Here is a 19,604-nt window from a genome sequence, read left to right on the forward strand (position 1 = left end):
TTCTATAATATAACAAGACTTTCGTTCAGTACACACCAAATAATTCTTTGCTTCATCTTGATGTAGAACCGATCTCAAGTGGCTTCTCTTCACGTAGATACACAATCTGTCACTAATCTCTATTTCAATTTTGTAGCAATGGCGTTTGAGTTATTGAATAACGTACTTACGTTACAAATAATATATTATATTACGTTTCAATGTACTTATGCTAAAACGTTAAAAATAGTTGCAAAGCGATCTGCAGAGGAAAACGTGTGGGATCCCATTTGCACGAAGTTTCGTGCAAACGGGATCCTTTTTGTAGTAAATCGAGGAAACAACGCAACGACTCCAAACTTGTTCTGTCGCCTCCTCTTATTTTTTAGAGTCTGCGAAAAATAGTTGCAAGCGATCTGTGACATGTTTCGGTGCATTTGGCACAATGAAAGGCATTACGCAATGCAACCTCCGCGTCGCCGTAAAGAGCGCGGCCGTACGAGTAAGCGTAGAGACGTTGCATTGTTATCGATGAAGAGGTTGAAGCGGTCGGTATCAGCACGCGGCTCGGATCCCGTTTGCAAGAAATTTTTCGGATCCCGTTTGCACGAAGGATCCAGACTAGAAGATGCACAGGGCCTGTCCACACTGGCAACTGGATCGCGATCCGATCGCAATTCGATCGCGATCCAACCGCAACGCTGTCCACACTTGCAACTCGATCGCAATCGGATCGCGCCGATCGCGATCCGTCCGATCCACATCTCGAGGTGGTTTCGATCGCGATCCGATCGCGATCGGTTGAATCCGATTAGAAATAGTGGGCGTTACCTTCACGCACGCTACGCGTGTAGTTGGAACATCTAGCACTCCTCACACGTCTCTGTTCTCGCTCACCTTACGTCGCTGTATCAGCGCTTTCCACAAGCAAAGAAGCCACACGTACACATCGGTCATCAGTCACGTGATATCGAAATGACGCGGAGGTATCGTTTTCAAAGTGCAGTGTGGACGCTCGCTACCCCGATCGGATCGCGATCAGCAGGATCGCGATCCAATCGCGATCCATTCTGGTCTAGTGTGGACAGGCCTTTAGACACAGTGAAAGGCATTATGCATACAAGTGGCGACCTCCCTAGAGAGCGCGGCCGTACAACTACTAGCCACTAGTAGACTAGGCGTAGAGACGTTGCATTGCTAACGATGAAGAGGTTGAAGCGGTCGGTATCAGCACGCGGCTCGGATCCCATTTGCAAGAAATCTTTCGGATTTCGTTTGCACGAAGGATCCAGAATAAATGATACACAGGCCTTCTTGTTGGACACTTGTGGCGGCTTGGCAAACACCAGAAGAAAACGACATTTGGAGCTGATTGCAGTGACCTTCTTGGCGTGCAGCTCAAAAAAAGCAGACTATATACTGTACAACAAATGGAGTAAAAACGCCACTCTAGCTAGACGCTTACCATGACGTCGGAGTCTATTGCGCATGCTCAACTTGCTGACAGTTCTAGGCGTTTGTTTGCTAGCAAGAGTGTAGCGTTATCGGGTTCGTATTAAGGCACCAGACACGTATTACTATAGTCGTTTGTACACAACGTTAGAATACAGACTCTATATAAGTAGATACACCCCAACCGGTGAATAAGTCTCGAATGACTCACTCTCTACGCATGCTCGTTCATGCACTCGCGTGACATCATAGTAGCTAATAATAGTATCATACTCAGTCACACTACAAAGAGTTCCAACAGTTCTGGCAGTTCCAGTTCTAGAACTGGAGCTAGCATTCGAACGCACCCTGAGTCTTACTAGTAGTTAGCATTCGCTTGTTTTTGTATGACCACACCTACTTAACGCGCGTTAGGTTGTGCACTTTACATTTGCTTCCGATGCCCTTTGAGCCTGAGTCCTGACTGTTTGGCAACCTAAGGCAAACATAATCTTTTCTGCTTTACACGCCTACAAATATTGGCAAGACTTTAGCTTCCCTCAGCCCTCCGACGCACGCCACGCCAGTGTGCAACTAAGTAATTACAAACTCATGTAGAAACACCTAAATTACCATTTGTCAATAGGGATGGTAAATACACTGTAGGTGACGACGTCGACTGGACCAATATTGTCAGTTTTACACCACTATTGGGCCGTGGTGAGGAAATCAATGACTTTAGCTAGGTGGTGAACCAGATTGCTAGCTCATGCTCTTTCTATATCCTACTCATGAGCATTGTAGAATGTTATTAATTAAATCGTTTTCATGTGTTAGAATTTGAGTTTGGTTATGCAGCTCAGGTTTGTTTGGCTTTGGAATGTATTGTATTCTTTGGCCGAGACACATTGAGTAGAGCGGTTCGGTTCCGTAATTACTCGTGCGACATTTGTCAAGTTGACCTGCATGTGTACATACATACTACATGTGTAGCTTGTTGACCTGTATACTCTCTATTGTGTAACCTAATTATCAAATTGACCTGTATACTAGTGCGAATCCGCCCATTTTGTGCATCCCAGACTACACGTTGCTTAGAGCATACAGCGGGTGTCTGATTATATTTGCTTTCCGACATTGGCGTCGCTGTTTAGGTATCTCTTTGTTTTTATCAGTCTCCCCCAAACTATGGTCTAGGCCCTAAACAAGGATATCATCAGCTCTATGGGTGTTCGTCGTTTCAAAGTTGTATAAGAGACCGCCCTGCAGCATCTTGCTAGCATGTATAGCAAACGTTTTGAAGAGATCGTTTGTACGAAGTAGGTTGTGATGAATATCGTCGTATGTGTTGTCATGTGTTTGTTGAGTAAAACACTAGGAATCGGATCGAAAGGAGGTAGCAGTCGTCCTAAGGTATATGCATGCAAGTGGCCAGCAATTTGCCGTAAATTGTTTGAGAATTTGTTCGTTTGGATTGTCGATACTACAGGCTACAGATGCGAATTGTCTTGATCTCGAGGACAGCAACCTGAGAAAGTTTTGTTCTCGTTCGTTCATCTTGACGAGAGCGAAAGACCATCAAACTTGCTCAACACGATTTCTCTATTGGACGAATGGAAGTACACTGTTGCAGACGGCAACAGAACGAAGCGTTGACCGTACGGCTCTAGTTACATTCGTTCCGACCCGCGCTGGTCAAGACGTATACCACATTAAGACCATGTCTGGCTTTCTGGGACTAGACTCGAATGGAAACCTCATCCATGAGAAACAAGTACGCTAACACATGACGTTCACTGTCATGCATGTCTACGTTTTGCTTGTGTACATGTGTATACCTATAGCTAATTGTTTGCTAATGCTCTAAGCTCTGTAGACGTTGCATGTATATCGGTAGCCCTCCATTACCGTGACGCAAATCTTTCTAGGAGCACACAACATAGCCCGCCATAAATTTAATATCAATTCAGTTGATACTTCGCATCAAATCAACTAAAGTAAATGTTTGTGTAACATTGTATTAGGCGAGCGTAATTACGTAACAAGGGTCGTGTATAGTATATTTTATCAATTACACTCGACTGGGAAATGAGCTAAAGCTCCTGACACATGCAATGTTTACACTAGAGTCTTCAGGTTTAGCGGAAAGTGATCTAGATGACCAAAATCGGCGAGACCTTTACCAAATATTTTTGGTAAAGTATAAAGTTATTGGCAATATTGTCAGTTTTGAAGTTGCTAGAGGGAACGCGGTGTAAGAATTAACATGCAGCACCGATGCAACTTGTAACGTAAAGAGAGCAAGATGTATCGAATACAATGTTTGACTTGCCCAAAACCCAATCTCTGAAAAGGCCTGTTTATAGCCTGTGCCCCTGCAGCTCCCGACCAGACCACCCTGCATGCTCCATGCAGAGATATTATATTAATGTCATTTGTTACAGGCCGCTACAAAGTTTCTAGTGACCGCCGCTCGATGTGAAGTCGATACTTCTGTCAGTCTACACAGTTCAACGAACCATTTTGTGATATGCGGCTTGGGTGATGCGCATACGTTCCTCCTTGGCAGTAGAGCGGACGCTGTCGTCATACCTAATCGTAAAGTATGTCAAGGGCGAAGGCATTTTATGACCGCTGTGAACTGCTTCAACAGGACGGATCCGGAGCGTGTTGAAGGAGGAACTCTCGATCACTTCTACTCGAACAAACGCTATCACTTTGAGCGTGTCGCTCCAAGCGATCAGTCTTTGTGGTTTGACGAAGATGTGCGATGCAACTGTCGATTGTATTGCTTCTAGCTAGACTAACTCGTAGTGTAGACGCTGCATGTTGTATCCTAGATGCTATAGAGTAGCTAGAGTACATGCGAGCTTGCTGACATGCTAGCTAGATACTAGTAGATAGGTGAATGCTTGTATTAGTTAACGGTGCATCTTCATTTTGTTGACGAGAAGACTCACAAACTTGTAATCCTAAAACATGCGTTACCCGCGCTATGCGCGATCTCGCTGTTTCTACGCTTGCAAGAGATTTTGTACAGGATAATTTTGTAGGCTATAGTACTGCAGTTGACACTAATCTCTCTGCCGTTTCGGTCTTTGCAGTTACCAGTAGGAGCAGTGCTAGGCCTGCGTGCGCATGCGTAGCAGAGGTCTAGTTGTGCGTGTGTATGTTCATTTGTTACCGTTGTATCTACCTGCACGGTAGATTTTAACGTCTTCTACAGGTAAGAAGAAATGTTTTCATGGATTTTCATGAAGTACAGTATGTATATAATTTCTAGGTGCGCATGCGCAGTAGTAGTATACGTACCCTGCTACCGTGGGTCCTACTAGACTTGGAGCCTATTAGAGTTATGCCCAGTCGATTGTTTTATCGATTTAGTTTTAAATGTTTCACGCACCTAGCTACCTCTTCTGGCTCCTACCTACATGATATATCGAGTACTGCCTGTTTTTCACCGGTGTTGAACAGAAATGAGTACAGTACAGCTGTGCACAATCAACTGCATACTCAATGAACACTGTTTACGCTTGTTTAGAAGCATTTCCTATATCTGCGTTGTTACATGATTGCAACAATATTACTAGAATCTTGATCTAGAAAGACGACACCACAATCTAGCCACGCCCTAGCGCTTCAAAACTCCTCCCCACCCTTTGTTCACTTCCGGGAAATTAACATGACGGCTAGGATCACGGAACAGCATTGCTGAAAGTCGCACGAGAAGCGAAACAGACAGTGAATATATCTCATCTGCCGATGCCGTAATTTTCTCGGTCACCTATCGCTCATCTTCGACCTTCCCTGAGACCCCCGCTAGTCCCTCCAACCTAAAAGGACTTTGAAATCCAAAAACAGGAAAAGCCAGCTTTGACTCTACGCACACGCAATTTCACTTGCAATGCATTTAAAATATAAAATATTTTATTTGAAATTATGTTGATAACCACGAAGCTATGACTAGAAAATCCTAATTTAGTTTATCAATTAAAAACAGTTTTAGGTAAAAGTGTACGTGAGATCAACAAAACTCTACAGTAGATGTATGTATGTATGCTAAAGTTGTAGATAAAGATGATTTACTGTAACCAAAAAGTGAAGCAAAAATGGAATGAGAATTGGATAAAATTTGCAGCTAAAAAATTTACGGAACAGATAATGTCGTTATTGACTAATTAATTAATAAGTTTGTTTCTATATTGCTGTCACTAATTTCTATTGCTGTGCATATGCAATAGCTACATATAATAGTGTTAATTAATTAATATCTGTCTTGATAGTAACACACTAGGCCGCTGATAATTGCTTGATTTATAATTTACAGCAATTCTAGGTGGGTCGTTACGCAATTTACTTGTTAAGAACCGGTTAGAAATGTGCACATTATTTAATTGATTAATTAATTAATTAATATTGAAGATCTACATGTAGTGCCGTAAATTCAATGTACTGCGCATAAAGGTATTATTACTTGTTCAGTGCAACATCTGAATATATAATTATTTATATGCGCAAGTGCGGTAAATATTTTATATCGTGGACGCATGACGTCAGATATCGACTGGCGCAGACGACGTTCGGGAGAAGCAAGGACTGTGTGGGTGGGTGACGAACACACAATGACTGAACTGTCTCGTCCTCCTCTAAAGCTATTCGATCCACTCCACGTCCCGACGGTGACACTGATGGGTTCTGGACCTACCAACTGTTCGCCAAGAGTTATGGCTGCGCTTACTCATCAAATGTCATCTCCCGTCAGTCCCAAGCTTCTCGCGATAATGTCTGATATTCGAAGTGGTTTGCAATATGTCATGCAGACTGTCAATGCGTGTACGATGGCTGTGAGTGGAGCTGGACATGCTGCAATGGAGTGCGCGCTAACTAGCCTCATCGAACCCGGCGACGTTGTACTGGTGACTGTGCACGGCATTTGGGGCGAAAGAGCGAGTGACATTGCGACTAGACAAGGTCAGTCTTCTATTAATTTCTGTAATGATGGGTACCTTCGTTTACCGACTAAACTTGTGTATCGTACAAAAAGATATCTATTAATTGTAATTAGTGTAAGATTGATAAGTTACCTATACTACACAACACTACATGATGTCATATAGTCAACATAGACTTTCCCACTTGTTACAGTAGGTGGAAAGATTCAATATAAAACATAATAATAATAAAACTATGTACTTGTATAGATATACTAGTACTACCCCACTCTATGGGCGGTGGCAATCTATCATTGTACGCCACTTTCCCCAAGAAGACGCACCTTCCATGGCACATGGACGCACGCACGCAAAAGCAGTCTGGTGGGCCAGCTCACTCCACTGCAGTGGCGCATCTTGCACTCTGGCATACAGTGGCTGGTGAGGTCACGTCATATCCACATACTTGGTTAATTAATTGAACAAACAAACTCTAGTGCATCTCATTTCAGGCCGCCAAAGTCTCGTTTCTTGCTGTTGGAGGCAGTGTAGGCGAAATCCGACTCGACCGTTTGTCTAGGACGGCTAGCTGCATTTAGCAACGATTGGAGAGCGACGTCCTGTCGATCAGCGTTTACAGACAGACGGAAGCGTGGGTTGGCGTATTATAGTATAGGATATATGTATATGTATACCATTATACATCCCTCGAGTTGCTGAAACATCAGGAATAGTGGCAGAAGCGGCTGAGATGGACAAAGATGATCGTCACGATGCAAGAGTGACATCTGTAGTCGGGGTTTTCTACCCCTTGGTGGTGGAGTCGCTCGGCTTATGGTCACCTGATAGCCTAGAAACTTTAAAATCTATATCTTCTAAAATTTGTGCTGTGCTAGCTGTTCCTTTCTGGAAAGCTCTAAAGAACTTGCTAGAGCAACTGTCTGTAAAATTATGGTTGTATAACGCTAGAGTGATTTCTAGCCGCATGCTTGCGGAAGTAGATAATGTTTTAAGTTGGGACTTCCCTGCATGCTATTAGTTGTTTAATAAAAAAGAAAAATATATGTGTGTGTGTGTGTGTGTGTGTGTGTGTGTGTGTGTGTGTGTGTGTGTGTGTGTATATCGATATTTTAGTAATACAAAGTATAAGATGAAACATTGAGCACTTTCACACACAGGGTTAACTTGGGTAAACCCTGTGTGTGAAAGCACTCACTTAATTGGTGGGAATTTATTTTGGGGTTTGATAAGACATTGACTGAAAAATTAAGCATATTAGCAGATTTTTATTTTGGTGGTTGGACATCATTATTGGATAATTGATATATGTATTTCCCACCCACTAGTCAAGTGGCTGCATCATGTAGGAGTTTGCGATTGACAGCTGCATTCGTGACCATTACATTTCCCCAACTTACTGGTCTCCAACTTCTGTATTGCTGAAGAATTGCTGTGTCAGTGCAGAGAACGTATCCAGTATGACTCATCCTGCTTTATCGATAGCTTTAAGACCTCATTCCCATGTTTAATTGACCTTCTTGCTAGACAGGGTATACACAACAGATGACACGCAAGGCTACAATCCGGGTGATGTGTTGCTGCATCATAATTCTATGCCTGATCCACGTGGGTGACGACGTCACATATGGTTGAATTAATGGCAGATTGTATATTGGTGCTCACTGAAGAATCTACCAATCTGCCAAAATAGATTTCCAGCCATTATTTCGTCTTATACGTACGTGTATGTACTAAATAAATTGTACATGTATTATTGAAACCAAACAAAATCACTTGCTGAGCATGTGTGCATACCCAAGCCAGCGTTTGTATGACTAGTTCTCAGCAACAGGAAACGACTAACGATAGAAAAGGGGCAAATAATTGTCTCTTCCATTTGTGGTGTGCTTGTGCAATTAGAAGTTTGAAACTTCTTAGAATTATTGTCAACACTAAATTACACACGGACTTAGTATACATGAGTATGACTAACACACTCACTCGTGGCATGTTTACTTCAGGTGGTATAGTGAAAACATTGAATAAGGAAATAGGCGAAGTCTTCTCTCTGAGTGATCTGGAAGAGGTTTGAAGAGAATGTAGGGTAGGGTATCAACATGCTTGCACTGAGGTACGTCTCTTGCAGGGATTGAAAGAACACAAACCGCGTGTTATGTTTGTCACTCATGCCGAATCGAGCGGTGGGACACTGCAGCCTCTTAAAGACATCGGACCACTTTGTCATCGGTCAGGCATCAGAGTTTGTGCAGCAATGTTGCTTATGTTATATGTTATGAACGTATACAGGTACGGTTGCCTCCTTGTTGTAGACGCTGTCGCCAGTCTTGGTGCCGTTCCCTTGTTTACTGATGCTTGGGGTGACATTCTAATTATTTATTTATTTGACCGAATTATGGATTTTACTGATTGTGTTGTGTAGAGATCGATGTGCTATACAGTGCTTCACAGAAGGTTTTGAGTGCTCCTTCTGGCATCAGCCCAATTACATTTAGTCGACGAGCATGGTCATAAACATTTACATATGTCCACTTTTTGGTTATTGACTATGTTGCTTTTGGGTACAGGAAGAAGGTTGAGCAAAGGAAAACTCGTATTCGGTCATTCTATTTGGATGCTACACTGCTGGCTCACTACTGGGGCGTCGAACAGCCATTACAGTAACGGAATATGTTGACAGTGAGTAACAGTTGATCGACTGGTTTGGGTATATTAGATATCATCACACTGGGTTACCGGTAAATTTGTATGGGATGAGAGAAGCTCTGGCTGAAATATGTGAAGAGGTACGTAATATGGTGTGTATGTGATAGGTATGTGTGTGTATGTGTGTTCACACGTGTGCATGTGTGTGTGTGTGTGTGTGTGCATGTGTTTGTGTGTGTGTGTGTGTGTGTGTGTGTGTGTGTGTGTGTGTGTGTGTGTGTGTGTGTGTGTGTGTGTGTGTGTTAAAGGGCTACTGCAGTGTAAAAATCATAAATTAATTTTATCAATTGAATTAAAAGATCTGCCAATACTGGCACTCAAGAAATGAATTAGGTTTTCAAAAACATGACGAGAGAATAGGAGCCATTGCAAGTTACTTCCACTTGTGTACTTCCGGTAAAGGGCAGAGTAAGGTGGCGACGTCATTGGAGGGGTGGCTTCTTTCACTCATATACGTGAGATATGGGGCGTCAGTGTGTGGCAGTAGATTGCAGCAGTACAGTCTGGTGTTACTGTGTTTCGATTCCCCAATAATCCACAACCTGCGCAATAGGTCGATAACCCAAATCCAGAGACAACTGTAACAGAGTACACTGGCCTATGCAGCCTTCACTTCGAGAAAGACTGCCTTGAGATGGATCCAGACCTGTTTGAAAGCTCTTGACTTGACAGCAGGAGGACCAAATTGAAGTCAGATGCCGTGCCCACTATTCAAACAAACTATGGCTTCAGCGACCAGTGCTAATCTCCACAATCAGCCGTGCCCAAGAAGAAGAAGAAGAAGAAGAAGCTTGAGAGAAAGGGTAAGCATGCTCTTTGCACGGGCATCAGTGTGCTGAACTGAGACGTCTGAGATTGGCTTCTAGATTTTGGAAGATTCATTGTCTGCAGATTACGAGAAACCATGCAGCCATGGAATGCATTGCACACAGACGAGTTGACGGTATCTATAGTGCCTCATCAGTTGTCATCTAAGAAACTCTCAGAATGATTGCAGGAAGAGATTACCAAGTATGCATTATTGTTAATCCGCACACTGTAATAAGTTTACAGCAACAGTTTATCTAGGTAGAGCCCACGAATGACGTAGCTATTGACATCAGACCGAATGGAAAGTACGTGCAATTGAGAGGTTAGCATGGGTTTCTTCTAGGCTAAAATTTGTGTGTTGTATCAAATGACTCACATGTGGGAATGACCATTAAGGCTGCCCAACGCGCGATTTCTGCATTTAGGACTCTGAATTTTGTGTTCTGCGTTTACGGTTTGAGCTCTAGATCAGACTTGACGAATTTGAAGAGAAACGTTCCACAGAAGCATTGTCAGTACTACTGCTCATCAAACTAGGACATTGCACTTCATTTGGAGAATCAGTCGTTGTGCAGATTGATATGCACTCACACACAGCGTCCCTCCAATGACTTACATGGGGACACGCCTCATTACCGGAAGTTGGAGAGTGGAAGTAACTTGCAAAGACTCTCATTCTCTTATAGTGCGTTTGAAAAATCTAATTCTATTTTTTCTTGGTGTCAGTACTAGCAGATCTTTCAATTTACTTGATAAAATGATTATGATTTTTGCACTGCAGTGGCCCTTTAAGTCAGTATCAATACTGATTTGCATTACAATGTTGTAGGGTTTACAAGCAATCTGGGAAAGACATCAAGTGAATTCTGAGCTTTTATGGACTGGTTTGGAAAATTTGGGCCTCAAGTTTTTGGTTCCCGACAAGGTATGATTGCTCGGTGTCTGCTCTGCTAATTAAGATTAATTAATTTACAGTAACCTTGTAAGTAAAGCCAGCAGTTACACATCATATAACATGGTTCCACATATGTGCCACTCACTTTGATACTGCAGCCAGACAAACCATTGGCTGTTGAGTTCTGCGGCAATATTTCAGAGCCGGCACACCTGGCCAGTAGCTATGGCTGTTGCCATACCAATATTCAAAATTAGTACTTTAGGCTATAGATAATTAAATTAATTTAATAATTTGTTTCTTTGAGGTCTTTTTTGTATGTCACTGTGTATACCTAGACCCTCTTTCTTCAATACTCTTGTATTATTGTTGTAATTAATTTTTCGTTGTAATTGTTATTCGCCTGTAGATGGATACCATTGCATTGAAGCAAACACTGCACACCCAAGAATTGTCTACACACATTTAGTTTTTTCAAGGACTAGCATTAATATTAACCACGACAAAATTTCTGCAATACAACACGGGGGACGAATTCAAATCATGTACCTGACCGCGCCTTTTAGCGCGCGTTATACCGGATCAATCTTAATTAATCTGTTTCTGACAGCTCTGACATAGCTTGCCATGCTGTTGTTGTTTTAATTAAGGTTTGCACTATGATGACAGTATTTTGGAGAAGCATAGCCATTTGATGCTTATGATTGGTCTAAGTTTTCTGGCCTGGTTTGCAGGAAGACGTCTTATTTTTAGTGACCTTCTTTCACATGTAGGCTTGATTCACAGTAGTTTACAGCAGTGGCATCAAGCATGATGTTGCTCATTTAAAATGGAAGCGGCCAATGGTGGGTTGTGAACAAATTATTGGGTAGCAAGAACGGCATGCAACGAATGCCAGGGGGATACGATATTTTTCTATCTGTACAGCAAGCCATGTGATGCCACCGAAGTTGGACCAATCATGTTAGCATGAAATCAGGTGCTCGGTTTTATCTGGGATATCAACTGCTCTGGTGTGTTGCACCATTGACCTCGAAGCTGTGATTCTCAAAGCCTGCAGCATTGTGTATAGTCCAACCTCCTTGCTCTCTACAACAAAATTTGGAAAACTTTTTTGCTTTTTCTGGTCATGCTAATGTAGCAGCAATGACATTCAAATAGAGCAGTTGAGTTAGCATTGTTTGCATACAACAATTGAACCTGTAATCCAGATAAGTAAATTGATTAACAGTCACCACAGATTTAAACTCGTTTGTACTACTTCATTGCACTGATGTTGGGACCCACACAACACCACAGTGAAGTGTGCAGGCTTACCTCACTCTTTGAGGGACTAAAATTTAATTGTTGTTGCACATTGCTTATTTCAGTAGTAATTTCTTCTAACTTCAAATATGCTATGACTTCTCCTGAAAGGCCTACATATATACTGTACTATTCGTATATAAAATGGCCAAAGACTTAGGAACTTTAGAGTTAATTGTAACTGCACTTGAACGTACATATATGATATAAGTTTTCATGTTTAGCTGTGTTACAAGCAGATCTTGAGGATTCTACTGACACATTATACTATAAAGTTCAAGGGTTATTTGTGTAAAGTTATAGCATAACTATTGCAATAGTGCAGAGTGGAATATAAGGCAAAAATTATGATCGGACATCGTGCTCTAGCAAAAGAGGTTGACCCAATATTTTAAATTTTGGGCATTCTGATTCATTCTTATTTGATTTCTGTATTTATTTGCTATCAAAATCAGCATAAAATTTGGCTTTTTGCTGTTGTTTTGTTGCATGCTTGTCGTGGTGGTACAATTTACTGTAACTAAAATTTTATTAAATTTTAGTTAAAGCAAGACCTGTAAAGTAATGACATGAACTGATCAAGAGATGAGCAAGCTAATTATCAAGAGCATGTTGTTGTTTAACAAACAACGTAGTTACGGGCATGTGGCCCTCCCACTGTTTGTCTTATTCGACTGCAGATAGTGCAATAAATGGTGCTTGGGGCAATAAATATGATATCACTAAGGTCATTGTGCACTCACACATCTGGAGGTTATCAACTCTTACATCTTGCCTGCTTCTGTCAGTTGTCTGGACATTTGGGTTGCTCATTGATTTCCTACCAGCACCATCCATGCAGTAACTATTACACTTTTATCAGTCATGTAGATATGTCCGATCAAAGCAGATTGTGTTCGGTCATGAACACCAGTTGGCCGGTCAATGACCGATGACAGACTGTTATATTCTACTCTGTAGTGGCACTTGTTTTCAAGGAGATTCTCTTCTATTTTCATTAAATATCAATCCTAAAATTTGTTGTCATGTTTGATGGTCGACGCATTTTGCCAGATTGAGCCTCTCATGATCACTAGTAGTCAAAGTGATTTAGTGTTGTGTAACGTATTGACAGAGACTGGAAAATTTTGGACACTACTTGATTTGCCCAAGTTGGTGACAACATTACGCAACATTACTATTATCAATAATAATAATAACTGTTGATATTGCAGCAGTTATTACTGTTAGTTTGAAGGTCATGCAGATAGACACCATGCAAGGTGAGCAGGATTGCTTTAATTGTAGTAATTTCAACATGTGGACAAATGCAAGTTGATAGTGCGACACAAAAGTGACAGACTGGCCAAACTGCATGGCCAAACACAATGTAAACATGAAGCTTGTGCTGTTTCTCTTGTTTGTTATTCTCTATGATTTATTGACAAGATTTTCTTTGTCTGGCAACGATGCTAATCTCACTCTAAATTTTGTGTTTGTATAGTTATTTTGCTTTCAAGATTAGAAATACAGAAACATTAGCAGTCATGTTTGCCATTATAGAAACTCGTTGAAAATGTTTTTTTTCTATCAAACCAACAATCTCATATTGATAATCACCGTTGGATGTTCATACATACAAAGTTTAGGGCATCAAGCACTCAGTAATTGACTAAGTACTAGCTGTGGCTGAGAGATCCATGGAATAGCTGATATGATACTGGGTCAACTTGCGTTACAATTTCTAAATTCATTTTCTATTCTATGTGTGACTGATTGCTTAGTGGGTTACTTGTGATTCTCTGGGGGAAAGCAGCAATACCGTTTACTCAATCTATTACCTACATTAAGTACCACAATAATCAACTTTCTGCCACAGGTTTCTGGCTGTGCAGTGGTCCCTCCCATTTATGACCACCCCAAGAGCCCATCGAACTTGGTCATAAAATGGATTGAGGTCGTCTCTCTTAGAGGTATATTACTGTACTAGCATGGTGTACCGTACATGGCCATTCTTGTCGACGATAGGAGGTGGTCGTACTCGTACATCAGAGGGTCGCACATGAGGACTACTGTACACACTTAATATGTTAATAACATTTTAATTTAACATTGTCTCGGTCTCGTAAATGTACTTTTCACTTTATAGCTGTTGTAATACTGAGTGAATGCTTTCTTCATTTTCTACTGTCTCTTCAATTTGTAATAATTACAAACGCTCAGAAAGAGAAACGAGGTACACCTGCCCAAGATGGTAATGGGGTTTTCATAAAATGCTGACACCAACAACAGAAAGTAATGCATGAAACTTGACAGTCACACTTTCTCTGGAGAAAACAATTTAGCCCCACCCTTTATTGCCTTGAGGCCTTCACGCTACTCACAAGGATCTCCTTTCTTCTTTTCATTACGACTGTACATGCATGTGTCTTATAGTGTGTCTGACAAATGTGAATCTCTAGTCTGAAGCTCCACAAGGAATATAGTGATTAGATGCAAGCTTGATTACTTAACATAATATACATAAATTGTGTGGTTTATCTCTGACCACAGATCAAGTAGCATATCCCAAAGTAGCAACAATTCTTGTTTCAATAGTCAAAGGTTAATGAATGACAAATGTTGAAGGAAGGGGTTTCTAGATAAATGAATGGTATGGTTTCGTGAAGAGGGTAAGTTATTGTATCATCTGTAAGTAATGGGTCATACGATGGTGGTCACAGTAGACAGGGGATCGAAAGGGTGGAAGAATATATCATGGCATAAGGCACAAATCACATTTGGTGCATGGTAGGTTTCATGAATCCCAACCTTGCTGCTGGAACAGGTCATCCCTAAATTGTATTATTTCAATATCACAGTGTATGTAAAGTGTATCCGGTAGTACAAGTGAAGCATCAAAGTGTGTTGTTCTTTGACAGACTAAGACCAGAATTACCCGGATGTCACACGGGTTTTTATTCTAGTTTGTATGTTTTGATATGCTTGTAATCTATTCTTTATTATGGAGTGTTGCAGCTGCAAGGAAAATGTCTTGTTTTTATATCAATTGTTGTCTATTTCTAGTGGTGGCTGCATCAGCCATATTAATATAATGTTGGTACTCCAACAAGCTTGAATATTATTCATAAATAGTGAAGTCAGTGAAGAATACGTTCATCAACATCGATGTAGAGATACCGACCAACATTGATAACGATTGAAAAATACTGTATGCAGCACAGCATTTTATTACCAGACGATACAATGTGTGCTAACACTTTGGTAGTTTTTGTGTATAAATTATTTTAACAATGTATTGTTTCTGTTGTTGGTTTAGGAGTACAGGTTGGGGACAATTACAGCGGTGATACTCCCTAGTGACGTTGACTCGCAAGCAGTTATTGCATATGTCAAAGCAAAGTGAGTACCTTGAATAAGTAGAGTTGAAGTCGTGCTGTTGATGTCTTTCTTAATTAATTAAACGAGCATTAGGAGTAGTGACGGTTGCTGCTTGTTGTTTATGGTTTTCATATGTAGGCATTTTAAGACATAGTCTTCTCTCAGACTTTCGTGTCCAATGTGTTACACGAGTCATGAGCAAGTTGGGTGTTTGATGATGTTATTATAAACAGAAGGTGGCAGGTGGTCAATTTGTAGCTTTACTGCACCTCGGTGCTTGTAGCTTTACTGTACCTCGGTGCACGTGCTCAGCGAGCATATGGTACCTGGTGTGTGTGGGGTGTCTGTCTGTCTGTCTGTCTGTCTGTCTGTCTGTCTGTCTGTCTGTCATCTTCATATATTTGATAAATCACAGTTTAGAGTACATGATGGCTATTACTAACCTCTACAATTGTTCAGTAATGTCCGAGCTACTTTCATCATCATCTACTCCAAGGCCACTAGGCCTGGAAACTTGTCAACTCGTCTGTCTGTCTGTCTGTCTGTCTGTCTGTCTGTCTGTCTGTTTGTGTTCTGGCTATAACAGCTTAGCTGGTGAAACTAAGTGCAATTATATGCTTTTATGCATACAAATCTGTGTCTTCTTGATTTATAATTTGGCAGAGTTGCAAACCAATGCTTCATTGCCGAGTTATGATTGTATTTGCTCTCCTTGGACGGCCTTGTGAGCACTTACTGGATGGAGGAACCTGATTGACCCATCAGTACTAAGCTCTCCCTCTCAAGTCTTACCTCTCCTACACCAAGACGCATGATGAGTTCTAGAATTTCGTCTCGATTGAATTTGAGTTTATCCAGGACTTTACAAAAACATCGTAGTCCCTGGATTATAAACTTGATCAACTTTCTGTGTTATTATGTGCAGAGCAGGGGCAGTGGCAGAAGTGGAGAAAGGAAGAGCAATTGCCCCTTTAATACTTGCTGCTAACTCCAATCAGGAACATCAAATAATTACAGTAATTCTGTGTGTGTATGTGTGTACAGTAGGTCACACGACAGAGACAGTATCCCAGTTACTCCTTTGGTGCATACTGTCGTGATCAGTCATATGCCTGTTTGCTGCTTTGGTGACAGATTATGACAAACCAACCATATCAAACATCAAAATGGTGGTCAGTTGGGTTATAACTTCTTCACCATCCCTCCAATCCAATGAAGCTTCCGTCAGCCCTCATGTGAACACTGCAGGCCTAACGTTGGAGTCCACAGGCATTGGTATACTTGGAAGAGACGATAACATGGGGCACTATTTATCATGATTTACGAGTTGTGAAACGCAGATTTGTCTGTCTTATGTAGTGTCTGTCTGTTTCTCTCCACTAATAACATATATTTATCTGCTTGCTTTTATAGCTAAAAAGTTTGACTTCATGAATTTCATATAACAGTAATACAGTAACCTTTTTGCTTTAGACACAATCTCGAAATATCGCCTGGTCTGGGACCAAGTAAGGGCAAGGTGGGTAGTAGACTGGCAGCTGCTGTGTCAAATTTGGTGTGATGGACTGTGTGCGTATAGATTTGGAGAATTGGTCTAATGGGTTACAACTGCAAGTTGCACAATGTTCACTTGGCGCTGAAAGCACTGAAAGATGCGTTCGACAACATTCCCAAGCAAGAATAGCGTTGAGGGAACCATCCATGCAGAGATCAAGAATTTTGTACACGACTTTTGTTTTGCATTTGTCTTAATTATTTTAATATTTTAAATCATCAGTCATCAGTTTGCCTTAATTATTTTTCTGTTTTGCAAGGACCTACCGCAGTACAGTGCATTTAGCGGCAATTCTCTTGTCTCGTAATGTAAATTGGAGCCGTAGGTGTACACGGAGAACACAAAGGATTGGTGATGTTGATCAGAAAAATGATAGTCTCACAATTGTATTAGGATCTGTTGCTGTCTGCATGCTATCGTTGCCTTGTTGGAATCTGGCGTGTGGCTGCAGACGTGAATGCCAGCTACACCACGAATCGGTTACTAAAAAAAGCGGTGGGAGGAGGCTCAGCTCACCTTATCGATTCCAACTAAGGTCATTTGCATGAGCGAGGTCAACAGTTGAGTACATACCCGCACGTGACATGTATGTGTGACGGCTCTGACCCTTGACGACAAACCAACTTGCTTGTACTCTGAACTCGTTTAGTGTTATCAAAGTACAATGTATGACCCCCTTTTCCAGCGTATTACACGGGAAATAAACGTTGTATGATACACCTGCATGCGTGCCTATGCGACACATGAAATCCTGTAGTCTGCAGCTACCTACTACACAAGCCTGATAATACGTAGGGAGCTAGACAAGTATACTAGACATAGAGTCTAGAATTTAGTACACCGATGTGTTACTATCTGCCATAAAGTTGATTGATGTTGTTGACGGTTTTCTTGCTTCATCTCTCACAGTCTCCTAGACTTGCATCAATTCGTCTTCTTTGAACAGATTTGCAGTTGTTTCCGTCGGTACTTTCCAAGTTTCTGTGCAATGCTTTCCTTGAGAAACAGCAACGTCGCTGTCTAGTATTTGAAACAAAAATGTCATCATCCTTTTTCGGTTGTGTGTTCGCATTCTTAGCTTCTCGACAGTTTCATACACGCTCATTGCTGCCTCTTGACTTCAAGAGTGCAGTCTGACTGAACAAGCTAGTCTTCAATGAATCAAGCAAGACAATCCTCAATCAATTCAGTACATCATTCACGTTTCACTCTGTACGTATATTACAGTCTTCCTTTTGAATGACGTATGGCTCAGTTTGCGTTCTCTAGATATTGCAATACCTCTCTAGTTCCGAGATGACAAGTTAGCTAGTGGAAGAGAATGTATGCACTTGTGCCGCTTGAGTCTACAATTCCATTGTTCCATTTGTATTGGAGGCTTCTTGCTGTAAATTACAGTCTCATCATTCAGTTGAAGTCAAACGACTGACAACATTAAAACACGTCGGTGGTCTGTTGGTGGATAAGCTGCAATGCTAACAATATGAATTGATGAAGTGAAATGAAAACTGGCATGAACGAGCAGACAAGAATTCATAGCCTATCGTGCGATGTCAGATGCAACGTCTACTGAAGGCGTCGTTTGGAGTTATTAGAAGATGACTGACGATATGACAGGGAATCTTGCCGAGAATTTTACGCATTTAGTAACTTGCGAAGCTGGGAATGCGTGATAAAGGAACGTGTTTGGTGCGAATGGCACTAGATACTTCCAGCATTCTTGTCTGAAAGTTCTCGTTAGTTTGTTGGACTATCAAAATACTCTACTTTCTTTGTTCCGCACTTTAGATATATCTAAACTCTGATCTCCTTTCTAATTTAGCTTACAATCATCTTCTTTCCGAGTATATGGACATCTAAGACAGATATCATATGCCGCGAGCTGTGAAATGAATGTGGAACCGTCGAGCTAATCTGTTAACTCAAATCTCCAGCACGTTTTCAGTTCTTGTATGTAACACCACTAGATTATTGCCAAAGGCCGAAATTGTAGGTGTTCATCATTAAATTAATGATTTCTGGTTAATTCATTCGTTTCCGTCGATTGCATTCGTGAAACTCTTTTCTTTGCCAACTGGCGACTCTACAGACAATCAAATCAAAGGCACACACCGACCGATGTCGACCGCTTTGTTTTCTCTTCCTCTTACTTTAGTTTTTATTTCTCCAGACATGCGTGCCACTCATACATTCATAGTAGGTATAATAGGCGCATGGATAAACCAGAGTACCTGCCCATCGATCCTGAGAACACTATATATATCTTTAGAGCTAGCAAGTGATTCTTTCGACTACCTCGGTCTGTGATAACACGGTGGTCTCTAGATTATGTGCAAACGAAGGCTTAATAGATAGACTCGTGATTTGAAATCGATAGAAGCCTTCGAGCCGTTCTAGAAGTCGAATTGCTGAAAATAGCAATCGAAGTGTGCCTCAAGGTTTCCCTCTAATCCAGGAAGTCTGGTGATATGATAGTGTTGCTGCGTGACTCTTCCCACCAGCTCATGTCCAATTTCACTAAATCATCCTCATTTTCGTAAGAAAATTGAATTTTGAAATGTGACGGGAGATGGACGTTGGCAGATACTTCCTCTAGTGGCTGTTCCCTCTTTCT

The 19,604-nt window shown here is 41.3% G+C and overlaps 1 protein-coding gene across 3 annotated transcripts; it reads left to right on the forward strand.

Moving 5' to 3' along the window:
- The first annotated feature begins 5,998 nt into the window (after positions 1–5,998).
- On the forward strand, positions 5,999–17,387 carry LOC134182256 (alanine--glyoxylate aminotransferase-like). 3 transcript variants are annotated; one of them, XR_009970296.1, is made up of 12 exons: positions 5,999–6,381; positions 8,363–8,427; positions 8,488–8,588; positions 8,649–8,719; positions 8,782–8,866; positions 8,927–9,019; positions 9,076–9,145; positions 9,619–9,868; positions 9,932–10,076; positions 10,134–10,180; positions 10,705–10,800; positions 15,374–15,400. XR_009970296.1 is itself a non-coding variant. In XM_062649644.1 (12 exons), the coding sequence occupies exons 1-12, from the start codon at positions 6,033–6,035 to the stop codon at positions 17,117–17,119; spliced, it is 1,101 nt and encodes a 366-aa protein (XP_062505628.1). In that variant the 5' UTR covers positions 5,999–6,032; the 3' UTR covers positions 17,120–17,387. The 3 variants fall into 3 exon arrangements, 2 of the variants coding, with proteins under 2 accessions (XP_062505628.1, XP_062505627.1); XM_062649644.1 differs by lacking the exons at positions 9,619–9,868; positions 9,932–10,076; positions 10,134–10,180 and adding exons at positions 16,909–16,954; positions 17,015–17,387 and having other exon boundaries at positions 5,999–6,167; positions 6,231–6,381; positions 15,374–15,456; XM_062649643.1 differs by lacking the exons at positions 9,619–9,868; positions 9,932–10,076; positions 10,134–10,180 and adding exons at positions 16,909–16,954; positions 17,015–17,387 and having other exon boundaries at positions 15,374–15,456.
- The last annotated feature ends 2,217 nt before the right edge of the window (positions 17,388–19,604 follow it).

The sequence above is a fragment of the Corticium candelabrum genome, chromosome 7 (genome assembly GCF_963422355.1).
Source record: "Corticium candelabrum chromosome 7, ooCorCand1.1, whole genome shotgun sequence".
In the NCBI taxonomy this organism is placed as follows: domain Eukaryota; kingdom Metazoa; phylum Porifera; class Homoscleromorpha; order Homosclerophorida; family Plakinidae; genus Corticium; species Corticium candelabrum.

Bases quoted from the DNA above. Each gene is read 5' to 3' on its own strand.
- LOC134182256 (XM_062649643.1), top strand. From the start codon at position 6,033: ATGACTGAACTGTCTCGTCCTCCTCTAAAGCTATTCGATCCACTCCAC. The intron at 9,146-10,704 runs GTACGTAATATG...ACAATGTTGTAG, and splicing joins TGGCTGAAATATGTGAAGAG to GGTTTACAAGCAATCTGGGA. The intron at 15,457-16,908 runs GTGAGTACCTTG...TTTTTGCTTTAG, and splicing joins ATTGCATATGTCAAAGCAAA to ACACAATCTCGAAATATCGC.